This window comes from Oncorhynchus gorbuscha, linkage group LG21 (genome assembly GCF_021184085.1).
Source record: "Oncorhynchus gorbuscha isolate QuinsamMale2020 ecotype Even-year linkage group LG21, OgorEven_v1.0, whole genome shotgun sequence".
Classification (NCBI taxonomy): domain Eukaryota; kingdom Metazoa; phylum Chordata; class Actinopteri; order Salmoniformes; family Salmonidae; genus Oncorhynchus; species Oncorhynchus gorbuscha.
This window is the reverse complement of record NC_060193.1, coordinates 39,309,944-39,327,805: the sequence shown is the minus strand read 5'-3', so window position 1 is coordinate 39,327,805 and position 17,862 is coordinate 39,309,944. Positions and strand designations below refer to the sequence as shown.

General features: G+C 41.1%; 1 protein-coding gene across 1 annotated transcript; it reads left to right on the top strand.

Moving 5' to 3' along the window:
• The first annotated feature begins 5,281 nt into the window (after positions 1–5,281).
• LOC124007966 (zinc finger protein 501-like) lies at positions 5,282–15,824 on the top strand. Its single transcript, XM_046318872.1, has 2 exons — positions 5,282–5,901; positions 13,179–15,824. Exons 1-2 carry the CDS (start codon positions 5,517–5,519, stop codon positions 14,222–14,224), a joined length of 1,431 nt encoding a protein of 476 aa, XP_046174828.1. The 5' UTR covers positions 5,282–5,516; the 3' UTR covers positions 14,225–15,824.
• Positions 15,825–17,862: the final 2,038 nt, after the last annotated feature.

The window sequence follows — 17,862 nt, the reverse complement described above, 5'->3', positions numbered from 1 at the left end:
TTTTTCCCCACATAGGACTGCAAGATTACCTCAACCCAGTGGCAGAGGACACCTTTTCACACCTCAACAGGAGGAGGCTATTTGCACCATGTGTCATGCAGGTGAAAGAGGACCCAAAAGCGACTTGGCGAAAACAGAGTCTTTAATCCAGTAAAGTAAATACAATCAAAAAACACAACTTTCACTCGAAATGACGAGGACAAACTGGAGACTCGATCTTGAACAGCAGGTGAACAGCAGGTTGCCTCGGGAAGGCACTTGAACCAAACAGACTCAGACACCTGCTCACCACGCAGCATCTGAGGAAAACACGACACGACAGGGCGATACACAAACACAGCACGGTGAATTCTAGACAAGGAACCGACAGGGCAGAAACGAATAACAAGGAGAGAAATAGGGACTCTAATCAGGGAAAAGGATCGGGAACAGGTGTGGGAAGACTAAATGATTGATTAGGGGAATAGGAACAGCTGGAAGCAGGAACGGAACGATAGAGAGAAGAGAGAGCGGGAGAGTGAGAGAGGGAGGGGGAGAGAGAGGGATAGAAAGAGGGAAAGAACCTAATAAGACCAGCAGAGGGAAACGAATAGAAGGAGAAGAACAGGGACAAGGCATGATAATCAATGACAAAACATGACACCATGGTCCTAGCAATTTGGATTTGGCAGGCCAACGGGGAGGAAATATCACCATGTGTGCTGCTATTTCGGATCATGGTGTCCTAACCCATATCCCCCTTATAGGGCCATACAACACCCAGCATCTACTCAACTTTTTAGAGACTCTCTACAGGGCTCTCATCCCTGATGATGAGAGGGGTCTGTTTAGAGAGGATTTGCTAAAGTATGTGGTCATTTGTGATAATGTGAGTTTCCAATCGATCAAACATCATAAGGCAATGGTTTGTGACCCACCTGAGGATGCTCGTAGAATTCCTCCCACCTTATTCACCATTCCTTAACCCAATTGAGGAGTTCTTTTCAGCATGGAGGTGGAAGGTGTACGATCGTCAGCCACACACACAGATGACCCTGCTGGCTGCAATGGATGCAGCATGTGAGGACATCACAGTAGACGCCTGCAGAGGATGGATAAGGCATTCCAAAATATTCTTTCCACGTTGCATTGGAAGGGAAAATATCCGGTGTGATGTGGATGAGAATATGTGGGCCGACAGACAGGAACGTCTGGATGTGTAGAGACAGCACAACAGTGCTGCGGGCAAAATTTTTGTCCTTAGGGGTGGTTTCCTGTGTTTCTTTCTAATTTAGTTTTATTTTGCTTTGTGCCCCTTGGGTTGTCCAGTCTCTTTCAATCAATAATACAGTAATACATACAGTAATATGTAAATAGTACTGTTGAAATTGATACATGCCATAGAAGTGCAGCCTTGTGCATTTTCAATACAGTAACTGTCATCCAAACTGTAGCCTAAGTTTACATCAGGTAATACTGTCAAAGTACACAGTTACATTGACAAAATGCCTAAATATTTTGACGACCATGTTCGTGAACAATGACTCAAGGACTTATCATTCTGATGACACTGACATGATCATTGGCATGAATATTTACTTTTGAGAGATGTACTAAGGATTTTTAGTGACTGACTAGCTTTAGAAACATATCTATTGTATATTGCAGTTTGTACAAATTGTTCTGAGAAATGCACTTATTATTTTGCACATGTTAGAGATGATGTGAAAAATGCACCAAAGCGACTGAGAAAAACTGTAATAGGTCATGTTTTACTCGTACCTCAGCCAGCATTGTGAAAGTTGTCTGATGCAGTGACCTACTAGACCAGGGCAGTAAATCTAATACTTATGTGTTTTTAGTCATGCATGAAAGGTCTGGGTTGGTTCTGTGGTTATAAGTTACTGACCTTGGAATACATGTCTGCCCATGCTGGCAGGGTCTGAATCAAACCCAATGTCCACCTGGCACACTGACAGGGTCTGAATCAAACCCAATGACCACCTGGTACACTGGAAGGGTCTGAATCAAACACAATGTTATGAGGGGAAGATTGGTAAAGATGGTGATGATTATTGTTGTTCTACTGCCTGATTGTTATGCAAAAATACTGACTTGTTAAAGAACAAGTTGTGCCACACTGCTTTGCTATATCTTGGCCAGGTCGCAGAGAACTTGTTCTCAACTGGCCTACCTGGTTAATAAAAAATAAAAAAATGAAATGTCTTTTTAAATGTCTTTTTTACAACAACAATGTCTAAACTGTATTTCTGATCAATTTGATGTTATTTTAATGAACAAAAAAGTGCTTTCTTTAAAAAAACAAGGACATTTCTAAGTGTAGTGTACATCGGTAGTGTACATCTACATGATGTATTGTAAACACACCATGTAGGAGCAGTATAGACCTAGTCTGTTCATTATATACAGTGGGGCAAAAAGGTATTAAGTCAGCCACCAATTGTGCAAGTTGTCCCACTTAAAAAGATGAGAGAGGCCTGTAATTTTCATCATAGGTACACTTCAACTATGACAGACAAAATGGAGAAATAAAATCCAGAAAATCACATTGTAGGATTTTTTTATGAATTTATTTGCAAATTAATATCAAAGACTTGTTCTTATTCTGTCGGTATCGATAGTCTAAGAGTTTAACCTCTCTGGGATATGTGGGACGGTAGCGTCCCACCTGACCAAAATAAAGCTACACTTGTTGTGAATCTAGCCAACATGTCAGATTTCAAAAAGGCTTTCCGGCGAAAGCAAACGATGCTATTATCTGAGGAAATCACTATAGCAAACAAAGAGAGAAAAGCACATTTCAACCTTGCACGCAGAAATAAAAATATGATTCATGTCTAACCTTTGACGAGCTTCTTTTGTTGGCACTCCAATATGTCCCATAAACATCACAAATGGTCCTTTCGTTCTAATAATTCCGTTGATATATATCCAAAATGTCCATTTATTTGGCGCATTTGATCCAGAATAACAAACGTGACTACAAAATATCTCAAAAATGAACTGTATAAACTTTAATTTCAAACTGCTTTTGTATTACAACTTTATGTCTTTTTTAACGTAATATTCATTGCATGTTTTCAAATTCCCAAAATAAGGGATTAATGAAAAATTGAATTATCTGTTACAACTATGGTACTTATTGAATGTATCAATGAGCGCTGTTTCCGCCCGGGGACCTTTTGTGTGTTATTTCATAACCCATCATTTATACCTGTTTGTTCATAACCCATCATTTATACCAGTTAATTCATAACCCATTATTTATACCTGTTTGTTCATAACCCATCTGTAACGGTTTTCTTCCTGGGAAGGAGAGGAGGACCAAAATGCAGCGTGGTTATTGTTAAGCATCTTCAATAAAGACTAAAATGTAAACACTATACAAATACAAAATAAGAAAACGTGGAAAAACCGAAACAGTCCTAACTGGTGCAGAAAACACAGAGACAGGAAACAACCACCGACAAAATACCCAAAGAATATGGCTGCCTAAATTTGGTTCCCAATCAGAGACTGCGACAAACACCTGCATCTGATTGAGAACCACTCTATACTTACCTAGACAACTACACTGAACACAACCCCATAATTCTAATAAACCCCTAGACAAGACGAAACACAATAAATCACCCATGTCACACCCTGGCCTACCCAAAATAATAAAGAAAACAGTACCCCCCCCCCCCCCACCACCAAAGGTGCAGACTCCCGGCCGCACACCTAAACCCATAGGGGAGGGTCTGGGTGGGCGTCTATCCACGGTGGCGGCTCTGGTGCGGGACGTGGACCCCTCTCCAACATAGTCTTAGTCCGCTTTCTTAGCGTCCTTTGAGTGGCGACCCTCGCCACAGACCTTGGCCTAAGAACCCTAACAGAGGGCCCCACTGGACTGAGGGGCAGCTCCGGACTGAGGGTCAGCTCGGGACTGAGGCAGCTCAAGATTGAGGGGTAGCTCAGGACTGAGGGGTAGCTCAGGACTGAGAAGTAGCTCAGGCTGGTTGACGGCTCTGGCGGATCCTGGCTGACTGGCGGCTCTGGCGGACCCTGGCAGATCCTGGCTGACTGGCAGAGGTGTCTGACTAGCTGTTGTTGTTGAAGGAGCGTCCCGTCCACTAGCGTCCCGTCCACTAGATTATACGTCACACTGGCACCTAAAAGACACATATCGCCATCTGCTGACTGGAGTGAGGAACGCAGTTGAGGAACCAAAGGTTAATTTTTCATTTATTTCAGAAAGGTGTAATATTAAATTAAGTAGTTCAAAGAGAAGCATCTGTTGATTTATTCGTTTTTAATGAGTGCGAATTTAAAACAAACTTTACACCCACTACATATTTGCATTGAACCATACTTCTGACATGGATCATTTTGAACCCAGAGGCATAACTTTTATCATTGCCAAAATGTGGTTTATTCAATTCTTCCATTTTTTCACGACTTTGTCAACTTGTTCTTAATAATACACTAGTAACCGAAAGGATGCAAATTCAAATCCCGGTTGCAAGTTCAAATCCCTGAGCCGACAAAGTACAAATCTGTTGTTCTGCCCCTGAACAGGCAGTTAACCCACTGTTCCTAGGCCATCATTGAAAATAAGAATTTGTTCTTAACTGACTTGCCTGGTTAAATAAAGGTAAAATTGTCAAATTCTCTAAAAATATGCTTCCGATTATCCAGAATCCCATACCTTTATCACTGAGTGTAATGTAAACACACGAGCAGCGCAGCAGTCTAAGGCACTGACTGCATCTCAGTGCTAGAGGCTTCACTACAGACCCTGGTTAGGATGTAGCATAACAAGCCGTGATTTGGAGTCGCATAGGGCAGCGCAGAATTGGCCCAATATCGTCTGGGTTTGGCCGGGGTAGGCCGTCATTGTAAATAAGAATTTGTCCTTAACTAACCTGCCTAGAGATTTAAAAATGTAACTTCATTACACCGTTACACTGGCATACAAACTCAGTAACACAGAGTAGATTATCCATTTGACGTTGAGAAATACTGCATTGTGGGTAGTTTAGAATAATTCCCGAAATGCAATAACGCAAAAACATAACTGTTTGTACATATAGGAAACCATATCGTGACAACAACTAGGCTAGTAAGTATTTAACCACACTGTTGAGTAAAAACACATGCTCCCTACACTAACTTTTTGTCTGAAAATAAAATATACATTTTACACAACTGCGTTACCCACTCCAGTCAGCAGATGGCGATCTGGGAATTTAAGGCAATGCTGTTGGTGTGACGTATAATCTAGTGGACGGAACGCTTCTTTCAACAGCAGTAACAGTTACTCAGCCACCTGGGTAGCTTTCTAGACAAAATAGCCAAACCAATAAAGAGCTTTAGACGCTTTATAGTATATTAGCCACTGTGTTTTAAACCCACTTCTGTCGTGTAACGTAGTTAGTTATCCGTTTTAATTTAATATGTACGGTGTTGTTGTTATTAGTCAGCTGGCGGGCTGGTTAAGTTAGCATTAGCATAGCTAGCTAACATCCCCAACCATGAGTTCACTAAGCTACTCTCCTCCTGCTGAAGAAGAGAAGGTGTGCTGGACGGAGAAAGAGGGTATGTGGCTGAACGTTGTTGTGAAAGAGGAAGAGGAGGATGTCACAATACAAAAACAAGTAGAGGGTGAGGCTGTTACAGTGAAAGAAGAAGAGAAAGACGTTTCAGTGAAAGAAGAGGAAGACGTGTTCAGAATGAAAGAGGAGGATGTTACAGTGAAAGAAGAGGAAGATACATGTTTCGGAGTGAAAGAGGAGGATGGGGAGATTACTGTCACATTGGGAGAAGAAGAGGATGAAACTGGATATCTGGGCCCGGTTTCCCAAAGGCATGTTATGGCATCCAATGGTTCTAACGTTGAACGGGCCCTGGTTAACACTAGTAAGTACTGTCTTAAATACAGAGGCACAAACTCTGCAGTTATTGAACTGATGTTTGGTGTTAAAGGGGAAATATGCAATAGCTACATCCATAGACTTACTTAGACTTATTTATAGCCATTGATTCTTGAAAAATATAACACATGCCTCATGAGCTTAGTTCTACTGTCCTACCACATCAGAACCCAAAATAAGTTTTTTTTACTCCAATAAGCGTTTTTTACTCCGTTGTTTAGAAACAAAGTAAATCAACCACTGTATAGCATCAAAACATGGTTAAAACTATAATGTTGAAATCATGGATGGTCAGTCCTTGCATCCGTAGGACTGTCTATGAATTTGAGAGTTGTTACATTTCTCCAGCCCCATCATCATCTTATTACCAAAACAGTGGTGGAATTACAGCTTTGTTATTGTTTGAACTGCAGATTGGTTGATTGTGGCCTTTTTTAAAGGGACAACCTGGGTTTTAAACAGCAACAAAATAGCTGCCCAGAGACTTGGTTTGGTAAACAGCTGAGGGATGGGGGAAGGAGAAGTGTAACCACTCTCAAATTCGTAGAGAAAGCTATTGTAGAAAGCTATTGTTCGGGACGTGAGTGTCCCACCTCTTAACAACCAGTGAAACTGCAGGGCGCCAAATTAGAAACAACAGAAATCCCATACTCAAAATGCCTCAAACATAGAAATATTTTACACCATTTTAAAGATCAAATTCTCATGAATCCAACCACAGTGTCCGATTTCAAAAACGCTTTTCGGTGAACATACCATTATGTCAGAGCCAAGTCACAGAAAGCATTCAGCCATTTTCCAATCAAAGAGTGGAGTCACAAAAAGCAGAAATATAGATAAAATTCATCTCTAACCTTTGATCTTCATCAGATGACACTCATAGGACTTCATGTTACACAATACATGTATGTTTTGTTCGGGAAGTTCATATTCATATCCAAAAATCTGAGTTTACATTGGCGCGTTACATTCAGTAGTCCGGTGATTTTTGCAGAGAGCCACATCAAGTTACAGAAATGCTCATAATAAATGTTGATGAAAATACAAGTATTATGCATGGAATTATAGATGCACTTCTCCTTAATGCAACCGCGCGCCAGACCGAGAATGTGGCACTCTGCCAGACAGCTCACTCAAAGAGCCTTTAAGAGCCCCTCCTTTAGAGTTGAATTCTCAAAACAGTTTCTAAATACTGTTGATATCTAGTGGAAGCTTTGGGAAGTGAAACATAACTAATATCCCACTGTATCTTCAGTAGGGGCTGAGTTGAAAAACTACAAACCTCAGATTTCCCACTTCCTGGTTGTATTTTTTCTATTTTTTTCCTGCCATATGAGTTCTGTTATACTCACAGACATCATTGAAACAGTTTTAGAAACTCGTGTTTTCTATCCAAATTTACTAATTATATGCATATTTTAGCTTTTATGGCTGAGTAGCAGACAGCTTAATTTGGGCATGTTTTTCATCCAAAATTCCCAATACTGCCCCCTACCCCAAAGAAGTTAAGGTGTTGGCTTGACAGTCGCTTGACAGACCCAGGTTTGAGTCCAGCTCAGGGCTACCCCCTGAATTCACTACACTATGAATACAAGGACTGGCCGTCCATGAGGTCAAAATTATACTTTTAACAAGATTTAGAGTCTATACAGTGCTTGTTTACAAACAGTGGCGTTATACAAGATTATGTTTTAGTTTCTGATGGGGTAATACAGTTGAAACATTTGAGGCATTTATAAGTTGTACTTCTCAACAATCAATGGTTATATAGTAAATGGGTCTTTCTATAACTGCCAGTGTAGATTTCCTGTGGGGGTCAAATTGTTAGAGCTGTTGATTAGTCATTAGCTGTGTTAGAATACTCATACTAACTGCTATTTGTGATGTTAATTGAGTATATAGTATGCTTATTGGTCATGATGTATGATGTTTAGTATGCTAGACGTTCCCGGATGTCGTTCTCAATTCACCATAATATGACGTAAACACGCAGTACTTTAGGGCCCATAATGCCATTCTTCAGGAAATGGGCGTGGCTTCACATCATTTTCAGATTTTAAGAAAATGGTGGAACATATTCAGCCGAAGTCCAGCGAGAGCCGAAACAAATTCCTTGTTTTAACTAATTATAACAAATGTTAAGAAAATGTTGAGCAATGTAATAAAGTAATGACTTTTCAAATAAGTTACCTTACAATGCTAACAAATTGTCAGCCAAAATAACATGTATTACAGCAGTATGCACCGGTATGTTAACTCGCTACCTAACGTTAGTTGGCTACTTATACATCAAACTTGCCAGTATATTAACTATATTATATCTAACTAACTACCCGGCGTTTATTGGCTTGATTATTCCTGTCATTCTTAGCTAAATGGACGTATAGTCGATGTGCTTTCTCAATGGACATTTGGATGCTTTCATAAATCCTCTCTGGCTCTCTACTCTCTCGTCTGAGTACCAGAGAGCAGAATAATGAATTTACTAGCGCTCAACACCCGTTCAATATGTCCAGGTGTCAGTAAACGGAGGCAAAAAAACGTTATTTAACTGTTTTCTAGCAGCACAGTTACAGTCACTCTGGATGACATGAAAACTCCCTAACCAGCTCTGCTAGGGCGAGTAAAATGGTCAGAGTAAAATGTCTAACTAGTAATGTGTTATGCTAACTAGCTAGCAAGAGGTTGCAATGCAACAGCATGAACTTCCGGTAGACAGGAGAAGAGCGCTCAACTGAAAGGACGGTTACAGTATGTAGGGTAAGGTTAACTAATAGTACAATTAACTAATAGTATGTAATATATACTCATTAAATATGTAGTTATAGTATACTACAATGAACTAATAGTATGCAGTATATACCCATTAAGTATGTAGTTAGTCTACTACAATTAACTAATAGTATGTAGTATATACTCATTAAGTATGTAGTTACAGCATGTTAGTATGGGCATTCAAACACAGCTATTCGCCTTTTCAATGCCATTACATTAAAGGCGAAGCATACCTACATTCCATAACATTTATAAATTGTTTGAAACCTTTGTTTTAAACCCTTATCTTAATCCTTGCTGGATAAAACCCAAATCCTTGCTGTCGCGACTTCGGTTGAAGGATCTAAAATCACACCTGAAAAGGCCAATGAAATCCACGCCTGGCTGGAAGTCCCGCCCTCCACAGGTGATGAGCGTTAAGCTTGGATTCATTCCTTCAATTATTCCGTTCTTCACCTCGGTGTGAACAGGACTGATTCATGCTACTAAAACAAACAATTGGAACACAAGACTGTCTTACGTTGTGCCAACTAAACTGACCCTTAGTGGTAGAGAGTGATCACCCCCTGGACATTGTGTCGTTCTCATAGTTTCCTAATCACAATGTCCTGGCTATAGCAATGAGTAAGATGGCTAAAAATGAGACCTAGACAATGAAAGTTAAGACTGAGGTAAAGTTGGATTTATATTCAGACATTTAACAGATACTGGCCAAAAGCCATTTAAAATTGTAAAAATCAATAACTCATTAATTGATTGTCACAGAAACATCAAACTAGTTATGATTTATTCTATAAATGTCTAGCATACTTTTACAACCTTTGTTGTGAATAGCAATATAATATCTATAATAATAATGATAATCTATAAAATTCCATTTAAATTGGTATAAATCAATAACTAATTCCACATTTGTCACAGAAAATGTAATAATTAAAAGTTAATTTGTGAAATGTCTTTCCTTAATGCATTTGAGCCAATCAGTTGCGTTGTGACACGGTAGAAATTTCTCACTTTCTAGTAGGCTTATATTGAAGATATCGCAAATAGGAGTGGCAATGTCGTCCGCTATTATCCTCAGTAATTTTCCATCCAAGTTGTCAGACCCTGGTGGCCTGAAAAATAAAAGGAGAACTACACACCCTAGGAGCTCAGATGCAATAATTGAATAACCCAATGGCAATGTTTTCACAGACAAGCTGTCTTCATCAGGGTATAATGACAAACACTGCAGGTAACTGGTTTATATTGTGTCAAAGGAAACACACAGGTGTCTGTAATCATGTCCGAGTGTGGCCTGATATCATTGGTTAATTTACAGATATAAATAGAACATATAAAAACATAAATGGATAGCACACAGTCATAGATACAATTTGGCTATATAGACCTCCAAACATTTACAATGAATACCAATATAACAGTAATGGCTACGTTGAGACCGACGGGAGTAAGGCTCTTTAAATTAAACATCCAGGCAGCCTCTAGTTTTTAACAATAAATTGTCGAGGTCACCCCCTCTCTTAGGGACGGTGAAGTGTTTGATGCCGATATAATGTAGGGAAGAATAAGGGGTTCGCTTCCAAAAAGTTATAAGATAAATAACTGCCTTATAGTGAAGCATGTGATAACAACTTTGATTGGGATCTGTTTCCCTGTTTGGAGGTGTTTGAAGGATCTACATTTACAAGTGCCATTGCATTGAGCGCAGCCATTACACTTGTAGTTTCCATCCAGGAGAGGTGCAAATAGATGTTGTGCAGGAGTATTGTGGGGTGGTAAATCAGAGTTTACCAATTGATCTCTGAGATTTCTGCCCCGTGAGAATATTCCCTTAATTTGTTCAGAGCACTTTGAGTAGCGGGTAAGAATGCAAGAATGGTGCTGAAGAATATGGCTGACGTTTTACCTGCTCCTGACCAATTGTGTTTTTGTTCATTTATTTTTGCTTTGTTTGTAACTTATTTTTTGAGATCTTATTTTGTACATAATGTTGCTGCTTACCGTCTCTTATGACCGAAAATAACTTCTGGACATCAGAACATTGATTACTCACCACCTCGAGCTGGAATAATTTTTTACCTTCACGAGTCCGACGAGCCCTATGTGAGGGACATAATTGCTTTCAGGCCCAAATCCCCGTAAAATGCGCGAAGAGAAGACTGAGAAAAAACCCCACTGCCTTCAATTCTACTATCAAACGTGCAATCTTTGGAAAATAAAATCGATAACCTACGAGGAAGATTAAAATACCAACGAGACATTAAAAACTGTAATATCTAATGCTTCACGGAGTCGTGGCTGACTGACGACATTATCAACATACAGCTGGCTGATTATACGCTGCATTGGCAGGATGGAACATCGGTGTCTGGTAAGACCAGGGGTGTCGGACTATGTATTTTTGTAAATAACAGCTGGTGCACGATATCTAAGGAAGTCTCAAGGTTTTGCTCGCCTGATGTAGTTTGTCTACAGCTTATCATGAGATATTCTATCTATCTAGAGAGTTTGTCTGTATTTTTGTAGCTGTCAACATACCACCACAGACCGATGCTGGCACGAAGACCACACTCAATGAGCTATATTCTGCCATAAGCAAACAGGAAAATGCTCATCCAGATGCATACTTATTTTCCACCACAATTTGCAAATAAATTCATTAAAAATCCTACAATGTGCTTTTCTGTTTTTTTTCTCATTTTCTCTGTCATAGTTGAAGTGTACCTATGATGAAAATTACAGGCCTCTCTCATCTTTTTAAGTGGGAGAACTTGCACAATTGGTGGCTGACTAAATACTTCTTTGCCCCACTGTAAGCAGCCTGGAAATGGATGCTATATTTGCTGTCAGCCTACGAGAACTCCCCTGAGTTTTTCCCCATGGTGGTGAACTAGTGAATAGACACAGAGCTTAATGTGAGTTTCCTTGAGTAGCACTCCTGATCTTACGCTGATTGTGCTCTGTAATATTCAGAATACATTGTGAAAAACAAATCTTCAATCACTATATTTGCTCCAACCAGATATACTACATCCATAACTAGCAGTTTCCTCATTAGCAGGGAGGAGTTTTTACAACCAAATATACTACATCCATAACTAGCTGTTTCCTCATTAGCAGGGAGGAGTTTCTGCTACCAAATTGCATGTGCATCGCCCCCGTGCCGCAATTTTAGCAAACACAGAAAGTGGCCTATATTGGAGACCAAAAGTTTTCTGGCACACTGCTTAGGGGTTCAGGAACTGTAATAACTTGTTTCTAATTAATACTAATATGAAAACAAGACAAAATTTGACTTGTTGCTAACTTGACTGTCTTAATTGTCAAATCTTTTAAGACATCAACTGTTGTACAACTTTGTGGGTACGCTATGGGCATAACCTTTTACCTCAAAAAAACAGTGGATTTCTGCTGTTGTGGGCCTTCAAAACTTATTCAGGCTAGGGGGCACTATTTTCACATCCGGATGAAAAGTGTGCCCAAAGTAAACTGCCTGCTACTCAGGCCCAGAAGCTAGGATATGCATAGTATTAGTAGATGTGGATAGGAACCACTCTGAAGGTTCTAAAACTGTTTGAATGATGTCTGTGTGTATAACAGAAATTATTTGGCAGGCGAAACCCAGAGGGCAAACCATCCAGGATTTTTTTGGGGGGGGGTCACTCTCTTCTCAATGGAAATCTAGAATTCTAAGGATTTCCAGTTCCTATCGCTTCCTATCGCTTCCACTAGATGCCAACAGTCTAGAAATTGGTTGATGTTTTTCCTTTGAAAAATGAAGAAGTAGCCCTGTTCCGAACGAGGGTGAAGTGTACTGTTGTGGTTGAGGCGCACGACCTAAAAGCTCCACTTTGTTTTCCTCGGTTATTGAACACAATTTATTCCGTCTTAAATTGTATTGATTATTTACACTTAAAAATACCTAAAGTTGGATTAGGAAAGTTATTTGAAATGTTTGGATCATGTTTACAGGTAACTTATTAGATCATGTGTAGTCATGTTGGACGAGTTGGAACCGGTGTATATCTGAATCAAACGCGCCAAATAAATGGACATTTTGCATTTTGGATATATATACCGACAGAATTTATCGAACAAAAAGATGTGATGTTCGATGGACATATTGGAGTGCCAACAGAAGAAGATCTTCAAATGTAAGGCATGAATTATATGTTATTTCTGACTTTTGTGTTGTGCCTGGCGGGATGAATTATGATTTTCATGTGTATGTTTGATGGGATGCTATCCTCAGATAATAGCATGGTTTGCTTTCGCCGTAAAGCCTTTTTGAAATCTGATACTGTGCCCGGATTAACAAGAAGTTCATATTTAAACCCATGTATAACACTTGTATGATTTATTTATTATTATGAGTATTTCTGTTTTTGAATTTGGCGCTCTGATATTTCACTGGGTGTTGTCAAATAACGGGATTGGCGCGGGAAGGGATCACTAACCATCTGTCTGACTTTGTTGTTCACATAGGAGAGAGACGGGACTATCGTGGATCCTCTGGGGAACCTCAACAACATCATGATGCTGAGGAGGCAGAGAAGAGTCTCTCCAGATCAGAACTCCTCAAGAAACACCAGCCGAGACCCACAGGGAAGAAATCCAATTGCTGCTCTGAATGTGGGAAGAGATTCAACTCTAAAGTAGACCTTAAAATACATCAAAGAATTCACACAGGAGAGAAATCTTTTGGCTGTGATCAATGTGGGAAGACATTTATTCGGCTACAAACCCTGAAATCACACCAGAGAATACACACTGGAGAGAAATCTTATGGCTGTGATCAATGTGGGAAGAGTTTTACTCAGCTAAACAACCTGATAGTACATCAGCGGACACACACAGGAGAGAAACCATATAGCTGTGATCAATGTGGGAAGAGTTTTACACAGCTAAACAACCTGACAGTACACCAGCGGACACACACAGGAGCGAAATCTTATGGCTGCGATCAATGTGGAAAGAGTTTTACTGCATCAAGCTCCTTGATAGTCCACCAGATAACACACACAGGAGAGAAATCTTATAGTTGTAATCTATGTGGGAAGAGTTTTACTAGGTCTAGCTGTCTAACTATACACCAGAGAACACACACAGGAGAGAAACCTTTTAGCTGTAATCAATGTGGGAAGAGTTTTACGAGGTCTAGCTGTCTAACTATACACCAGAGAACACACACAGGAGAGAAATCTTTTAGCTGTGATCAATGTGGGAAGAGTTTTACTACATCTAGCCAGCTGACATTACACCTGAGAACACACACAGGAGAGAAACCGTATAGCTGCGATCAATGTTGGAAGAGTTTTACTACATCTAGCCAGCTGACTTTACACCTGAGAACACACACAGGAGAGAAACCTTATAACTGTGATCAATGTGGGAAGAGTTTAACTCGGTCAAACAGCCTGATGTCACACCAGAGAATACACACTGGAGAGTTACCTTATAGCTGTGATCAATGTGACCAGAGATACCTTGATAAAAGATCTCTGATTAAACATCAGAAAATACATGCATGAAGGAGTTGTTTCATGATATCAATGAAATGTCACAATGTAGAATGGTTTAACATTTTAGTAGGAGTATTTCAATAACCTCACAACGTTTCAACAGCATGTACAACCTGATTTCCACCAAACTTGATTTCAGTGATGTATTGCTACTTGTCAAAACAGCAGCATTTCTGGTGCTTGTGCAGTGTATAAGGAGCTTGTTTAAAATTAATATGATTATTGTGGCAGATGTTTGTGTATACATAGCACTTTTTATGTTTAGGTTTTCAATATATCACAACTGTCTGCATAATATTGGTTATTGATTTCGACACGTTAAAGCTGGGGCCATCCCACCTAGCAAAATGTAATTGAAAAGAAGACTATGCCCGACTTCCAAACACATTCGGTTTTAGTCTTTTCGGGTCATTTTTTCACTTACTTGAAAAAACTTATTTTTCAACGTACTTGCAGCCTGAACGCAGTAGAATAAATTAGTCTATAATTAATTGTATTAACAATGTGACATCACTCCAGAATTTCTTGACAACATTCAAGTGCTAATGGTCTTTATTCCACTACTGAAGAAGCATGTCTCAAATCACCTAATTTTTCAAACATCCAGCCTGACAAAAGATACATGTTTTATTATTCCATGCCTCACCACTAAGTGAATTATTGCCAATACATGTTAACAAAGGGGTGTACATTTAGTTTTGATATTTCATATTTACAATTCATGTAACATTTAGTAATCATAATTATTTATGCAACAAACTGACAATTTTGGGGTGCAATTATATTGACATTGTTGCCCTGCTTTTAAAATATCAGGGTTTATTCTCAGATGTGCCAAACCAAATGTACTAGAGCATGACATTGGGGACTGGGCCCCGATCCAACAACGTGCCTATCGAGTGAACCCTGAAAAGAGATACAAGCTCTGCAGTGAGATGGAAGGTTAATACAGATATTGCAAAAGTTTGTACTTGAAATCAGACATGTCTGTGGTAAGGACAACTTGGTTGCTGATTGTCTCGGGTTGTCCGTCAATATTTGTTTTGCATTTAGCCAGTGCGTTACCATGGATCACAATTTATTTTTGACACATTTTTCCATATTGGACATGGGTTTTTATCTCTTATTCTTTTCTGTATTTTAGGGGGACGAGAATTCAAGAAGCAAGTGAGTTTGAGGAAGACGAGTGTTCTAGAAACTAGTGAGTTAGGATTCTATAGAAATAAAAAGGAGAAAAGATACAATTGTATATTATTATTTAGAAATGTGTTTTTAGTTTTTAACTGTGGACAGACAGTAGACGCAATGTTTATATTGTGGAAGGTGAAGCGTTGCAGTTGATTATAATATGAAATGGAAGTTGTTCTCTGTTGGTGGTAAGAAACATGTTCAACAAAAATATAGGATATATTTGTTGTCTTAAGGTGGAAGGTGTTACAGGCTTTGGTTTTTCCATTAATGTTTTGATGTTGGACTTTAGCACGTAGGAAAGGGGGTTACCTCGTCAGTTGTACAACTGAATGCATTCAACTGAAATGTGTCTTCGGTGCACTGATTGGTGTCACCTCATTAGTCAGTATGTGTTACACCTGTGCTGGCTTGTCCATCTCGTTAGTGGGAAGGTGTTTCACCCGAGCTGGTCCAGGTTCTATTTAAGAGTGTCTGGCCCAGTGCTCCAGTTGTCTTGATAGATGTGGAGAGTCAACACCTTTAGTTGCTCCACCTTTTTGGTTTGCTTCCTGTTTATAAGTTTGAGGTGGTGGGACGGGTGCACCATTATCCGTGAGGAGATGGCGCAAAGTACATCTGGACCGTCTGTTCCGGGGATTGGACTGGTCAACACGGTGCGCTTTTCTTGGCGGGGAAAAGAGATGGAGCCTTGGGGGAGAGAAACCTTCGGGAGGAACATCCTAATGGGGCACCTAAAATTGAAGGTTAAAGATGTTCTATGCCTTCAGGGGAACCCAATGGAGAAGGGGTTTGATGTAACCCTATATTTGGAAGAAAAACACAATGAGATTATGAAGACGGTGATGGAAGGGAAAGAAGAAGGTCCCCTGTGTCATTACACGGTGACCAGCCTGGCAAGAAACAACTTCAGGGTGGTCACCGTAACCATGTACAATCAACATTTGAAGGACGAAGAAGTGAGGGCCTTTCTGGGGAGGTACATGGACAATGTCTCCTCAGCGAGGTACCTCAGGGACTCCCTGGGTTTCTGGAATGGGAAGAGAGGTTTCCAGGCGTTACTCAGGGAGTCCCCGAAGAGTGTTGATGGCTACCTCCATCCTCTGGCAATGTTCTCCCTGGGGGCTGACAGGGGAACCCTATACTATGCACGTCAGCCCCCGTTCTGCAGGCGTTGTATGGCCTATGGCCATACCCTGGCCTCGTGCAGTAACAAGAAATGTCGGTTTTGTGGGTCGGAAGAGCACGAGGCCAGGGAGTGTGACGAGCCCAAGGCTTGCCACGGGTGTGGCTCCAGAGAACACCTGTGGCGTGATTGCCCGGCTCGTCACAGGTCATACGCGTCTGCAGCTGGGGGGGGGCGGGGGATGGGGGAGGAAAGAAAGGACGCGTGCGGATTGTACGGATGGCACGGGAAAAGAAGGCAAGAGAAGAGGATGGAAAGAAGGAAGAAATGAGAAGAAAGAGGCGGGAAGAAGGAAGGAGTGGAAAAGAAGAGAAGGAAAAGAAGGCAGAAGAACATAAAGGAGCGGTGAAGGGGACAGTGGTGCGAGAAGGAGGGAGAAGTGGAGGGGGAGATGGGGGAAGGAGTGGGGGGACAGCCTGCCAGGCTTCCTCGAGGTCGAAATGAGGGATTTGGTGGAGGATTTAGCGGGGATGGGACGTTGTGTCTCCCCGCTACCTCCTTCACCAAAGAAGAAAGGGATGAAGAGGGGGAGCTTGGCAGGAAGTGAGAGGGAGGGGGTGTGGAGGGGGAGGGGGGGGCTAAGAGAGTGGCGGGGGGGTGATTTGTCCTCCCGGTTTGCCTCAGCCCCTTGCATTTTAGTGGATGACTCCAGTGAGGGGTCGGTGGGCTGTTTGCTAGAGGGATCCCAACTCCTGTTTGAGGAGATGGGGTCCCCTACATGCAGCCCTGAGGCAAACAGGGAGGGGGGATGGTGGGTGGGGAGGGAGGACCCAACACACTGCCTGGGTCATGGGTTGGGATGGAGGGGGGGGGGCGTCAGGAGAGGAGAGGACGTCCCCGCCGGTGGAGATGGACCAGGGGAGCATCGGGTGAGTCTCCTGTTTTTTCTTTGTTTTTTTTTATTTTTTATTTGTTGTTAATATTTAAATGAATAGTTCTGTGCACTCAAGGGGTGCACTCAACAGGAGTAGGGATTTTGTGTGGGCATAGAGAGGTTAAAATAGAGAACACTTTTGTAATAATGCAGGGTAGAGTTTTGGGGATAGATGTTAAGTTTAGAGAAGCTAGATATAGGTTAATTGGGGTGTATGGGCCACAGGTGGCGGCAGACAGGAGGGAGATGGTGGACTGTCTGGCGCCCCTGTGTGTTACAAACAGGCACTTGGTGATAGGAGGAGACTTTAATATAGATTTAGGGGTAGGCGGTGATAGCAGTGCAGGTGCCATCTCTGGGCTAATGGCTTGCCATGGTCTGGTTGATGGTGGCCTGCAC

Coding starts and splice junctions, on each gene's coding strand:
- LOC124007966 (XM_046318872.1), top strand. CDS start 5,517: ATGAGTTCACTAAGCTACTCTCCTCCTGCTGAAGAAGAGAAGGTGTGC. Junction 5,902..13,178: donor ACGGGCCCTGGTTAACACTA/GTAAGTACTGTC, acceptor TTGTTCACATAG/GAGAGAGACGGGACTATCGT.